General features: G+C 47.3%; 1 protein-coding gene across 1 annotated transcript in view; it reads right to left on the bottom strand.

Moving 5' to 3' along the window:
- Positions 1 to 551: 551 nt before the first annotated feature.
- Positions 552 to 5,000, bottom strand: part of mapkapk3 (MAPK activated protein kinase 3) — a gene marked incomplete at both ends in the record, with an annotated part of 17,390 nt that continues 12,941 nt past the window's right edge. Inside the window, 8 exons of the mRNA XM_080545486.1 lie at positions 552 to 707; positions 1,176 to 1,256; positions 1,557 to 1,642; positions 3,072 to 3,196; positions 3,623 to 3,698; positions 3,847 to 3,973; positions 4,482 to 4,561; positions 4,682 to 4,746. Of these exons, the coding sequence (XP_080401612.1) occupies positions 552 to 707; positions 1,176 to 1,256; positions 1,557 to 1,642; positions 3,072 to 3,196; positions 3,623 to 3,698; positions 3,847 to 3,973; positions 4,482 to 4,561; positions 4,682 to 4,746 (796 nt within the window). The remainder of the gene's footprint in view (positions 708 to 1,175; positions 1,257 to 1,556; positions 1,643 to 3,071; positions 3,197 to 3,622; positions 3,699 to 3,846; positions 3,974 to 4,481; positions 4,562 to 4,681; positions 4,747 to 5,000) is intronic.

Here is a 5,000-nt window from a genome sequence, read left to right as displayed (position 1 = left end):
CACACCGTGTTGTCATTATACACACACACACACACGCACGCACACACACACACACACACACACGTACAAACAGACATGCACACATAAACAGCAGATCATGAAGGACCCTTCGAATCAACACACACACGTACACAAAGACGCAACCAAATCAAAAACCGACCGAGCGCGAGTCAGCAAGCCAGTCGTTTTCATTTCATTTGTAATGTGATGCAGTCAGACATTGCGATCTCTGAGTGTGTCCTCCAAGTCTCCAACAAGTCACACGTCTTCTTCTACTGTTCCCCAACAGCGCCCCCCCTCCCTCCTCTCAGCCTCCGCTCTCCACTCCTCTCAGCTGTTCCAAGAGGGAACATACCCCCCCTCCGCGCGCCTGCCTGCGCCCCGCTCAGTCTCTCTACTGCCTGCTCCCGCTGAGGACCCTCACCCCCACCCCCATTGCCTTTTCCTCCTCAGCTGGTCCAGGTGTCCACCCTCCCTCCTCTCAGCATCCCTTCCTCTTTGGCGGCTGTTCCCGGCGATGTCCACCCCTCCCTCTTCAGTCAGAGACTCTCTCACTGGCTGTTGCAGACAGTGCCACCTTTCCCCCCCCCCGCGGCGGCCTTCTTGCGTCTCTTGTTGAGCAGCGGGTTACTGGAGGTGTCCAGGTCCTTGATCTTCACCTGGTCGTAGTCCACACGCATGGTGGCCAGAGCACTGGTCATCTCCTCCTATAGGACACAGACGGGGAGACGGAATAAAAGAGAGGGAAAGGGGGGATGGAGGAGTGAGAGTGAAAAGAGAGAAGTAGGTTAGGGTTGTGTAACGACATGGGCGACAGAGATGAGGAAGTGTTGAGTATACGACATGTTATTAGTTATTATATGACACATTGTCTGTTTACAATAGGGCTAGCATGGCCTCATAGACCAGGTCCTGATGTCTGGCGCCCCCTTGTGGCCGGTCAGTCTCACCAGGGTCATAGCGAACATTTAGGGGCGATTCATGAATTCCAGGAAATGGACTGATTGATCACAGGTTGAGAAATGCACATTGAAAAACATTGGAAATGCGTTGCATTGGAAAACTCCATTTAAAATGTTGTACCACTGTACATTTAATGGGTTCTATCTCTGGTTCAGTCAAGCCTAAGAGTTCCCTGGATGACCAGAGGGTGTCAGTGTTGTTCTACTTCTGACCTTGACGTCGTCCCACATCTCCCTGTCCTCAGTCAGGACCCTGGTGGTGTGGAGCGGCGTGGGAGGGACCACCATAGACTGCTGCAATGGAATAACAGAGAGACTCAGTCAGTAATGAGAGAATCCCATACACATATGCACTTGGCAAAGCACACAGAACACATACACGCACACGGCACACGCACACATTTACATTTACATTTTTGGCATTTAGCAGACCACTTATTCCAAAGCGACTTACACTCGATATATTTGACTAAGCAAGTGAATCATCAATCCACCAGTCGTAGCATGCATGCACACACACATGCACATGCATGCACACACACACACACACACACACACACACACACACACACACACACACACACACACACTCACAGTGATCCAGGGGTGGTTCATGAACTGTGTGATGGTCATCCTCTCGTTGGGGTCGGTCTTCAGCAGCTGATGGATCAACAGTTTGGCTGGAGGACAAGAATCAACAGGAAGATGGAGGTCAACATTCCATGCAAACACATCCAAATAAAATATAACTTTGATTTTTCATATGCATAGCATATAGGAGTAACCTGTACAATCAGGGATGCAAACCGGTGATGGCCCAAAAAGGTGACAAAATTTTTCCTGAAAACAAAGAACATTTATGAAAATGTTGACCTATTTTGAGGTAAAAACGGCTAAAACGGCTAAAAGGTGACAAGTTTGCACCCCTGACAATGAAATGCTTCTTAGGAGCTACCTCTCGACAGTGCAGTGGAATACAAGGACAGGAATCAAATAAATAGAGTATAATAACAATACACAACATTACAATAGTAAGACAGTCAAACAATACGAGTTGCATTCTATGTCGAGACGAAAAGCGCTTGAATAAGACACTCTTTCCACTCTGTCTCGCTGTTCCTTCTCACACACACACAGAGGAGAATTATTTGAGAGAGTGAGAAAGAGAGAAAGTGAGAAGAGTGAGAGGAGAGAGTTATTATAGTCTGCACACGGAGAGCCGTCTGAATCCACCTTTCCTCCCTAAGCTTAATGGTAAATGGACTGCACTTATATAGTGCCTTTTTTGCTGCTCCAAAGTGCTTTACAACGGCCTCTCATTCACCTATTCACACACACATTCACACACCAATGGCTGCAAGCTGCCATGCAAGGCGCCTGCCGGCCCGCTCACTGGGAGCAATTTTGGGGTTCAGTGTCTTGCCCAAGGACACTTCGACATGTGGCCAGCCGGGGCTCAAACCGCTGATCTGCCAACCTTGTGATCATTAGACGGCGGCTCTACCTCCCTGCTAAGCTAACCCAGCCTCCAGTCAAGGCTTCTGCCTTTGGAACACGGCACCAGTTGCTCCATACACTCTACCAACGTCATTACAGCCAGAGTATCCCAAGCATTTATTAGCAGCTATTTCAAGGATTGTGTGTGCGTGTGTGTGTGAATGTGAGTGTGCATGTGAGTGTACTGTGTGTGTGTTTTCAGTGGAGGCTGGTGAAGATAGAAATCGAAGGACGGGGTCATTGTAATATGGAATGGAATGAGGAAAAGTATCAGTGCACTAGGAACATGACTTGGTATTCTACCATGCTGAACAAGCTACAGTACATACAACAGCAAGACGACAATACCACACAACTCAAGCAGCACCAATATGACTGAATATTATGAATACATATACTGTACGACTAAGTGCAAGGACATGTAAAGTGCAAGGTGCAATGATCAAGAGTTATTGAGAATATTATATTATATGAGCCCGTCTTGTGCTGTGTGCCTCCACCAGCCTCACCTGGTGTGTTGTTGGTAGTGGGTTAATGTATTTGTGCATTTTCGAAATATGCACATTCATATGGCATGCTTGTCTAGGTGTGTAAGTGGAGCTCTAGTCTTACCTCCCTCTGACACCTCGGACCACTCTGGGTTGGGGAACTCGTACTGGCCCATCCTGATCCTCCTCTTCATCCCTGGGGAGATGGCCTGGCCCGTGTTAGAGTAGAACGGAGGGAAGCCACACAGCCTGCAGAGGCAGGAGAATGTAGTCTGGGTCATTTTTTCAACCATAGACACAGATGGAAGCTCTCACTTTCAAGGATATGCTACATTATATTCACACATACCCACGTAGGCACCGGCACACTCACATTCCTGCACACATACATGTGCAGACTTACACATACACACACACGCACACATGCACACACGCATGCACACACACATGCACATGCATGCACACACTCACACACACACACACACACACACACACACACACACACACACACACAGACACACACACACATGCATGCACACCACACGCACACATGCATGCATGCACACACACACACACACACACACACACACACACACACACATGCATGCACATACACATGCACATGCATGCACACACACACACACACACACACACACACACACACACTGTACTCACAGGATGTACATGATGACGCCCAGAGACCACATGTCACAAGACTTGTCATATTTCTCCGGGCCCAGAACCTCAGGGGCTTATCAATGAGACGAAACACACACACACACACACACACACACACACACACACACACACATACACACACACACAAAGACTTTAGAGAAGACTTAAATACTTTATCGACATTGACACTACTGTAACATTTTAAAAGAGCTGTAACTTACCCACGTAGTACGGTGTGTAGCAGGGAGTCTGTAGAGGGTTGTGTAGTGTGGTCTCTTTAGCGAAGCCAAAGTCAGTCAGTTTCAGGGTGCCGTTGGTCTCTAGACAGGTGTAGAGGAGGTTCTCCGGCTGAGGGGGGAGGGAAGGACATCTAACTATCACCAGACATACATAACTATCACTACACATACATAACTATCACTACACATACATCACTATCACTAGACATACAATTTCATTGCTCATGTCTTCCACCATACCCATCTGACACAGCATTGTCAAAGAAATATTATAAGCGCTGTACTGTAGATTAATACTGTAATATGTTGTGACGTTAGAATTATAAGGTTATCTCAAAAAAATTGTTTTTGATCCATTAGGTGTTTATTAATGCCTGTGTGGTGTTATTTTTAAATGTTTGAAATGTTTTAGTTAGTAATTAATAAAATACAAAGATTCCATCTCACAAAACATAATGGCATGTAAAAACTTTGACGCTCAATATCTCTGAACTGAACGGAGATAGAACCTTATCATTCTAAACTGAGATAGAACCTTATCATTCTAAACGGAGATAGAACCTTATCATTCTAAGCTCACGATGTGTATTTGTGTGACGGCGTTACCCGCTGTTCACCTTGATGTCTCTGTGTGCAATGTTGATATTGTGGAGGAAATCAATGGCCGTGCCGATATCCCTCATGATCTCTGAGGCCTCTGTGATGAAAGACCACAGACAGACAAAACTTGAAGCTCATCCCCAAAACAACATTAAACACAAAAGTCAATGATGGCCAGAATCCCTCTCCCTCCCTCCCTCCCCCCAGCCCTCCTCACCTCTCTCAGTGAAGGCCTGGTCTCCTCTGGCCTGGATCCGGCTGAACAGCTCCCCTCCTTGCATACTGAAACAAGTATGGAGTCTGTGTCACCTGCACAACTCACACTAAGCTGTCAACACACATACACTACAAGGTAGAGTCGCCGTCTAATGATCACAAGGTTGGCAGATCAGTGGTTCGAGCCCCGGCTGGCCACATGTCGAAGTGTCCTTGGGCAAGACACTGAACCCCAAATTGCTACCAGTGAGCGGGCCGGCCGGCGCCTTGCATGGCAGCTTGCCGCCATTGGTGTGTGAATGTGTGAATGAGAGGCCGTG

The sequence above is a fragment of the Nansenia antarctica genome, assembly GCF_963989245.1.
Source record: "Nansenia antarctica genome assembly, chromosome: 15".
Taxonomy (NCBI): Eukaryota; Metazoa; Chordata; class Actinopteri; order Argentiniformes; family Microstomatidae; genus Nansenia; species Nansenia antarctica.
Note: the sequence above shows the minus strand (reverse complement) of the source record. Positions and strands in the feature narration are given on the sequence as shown.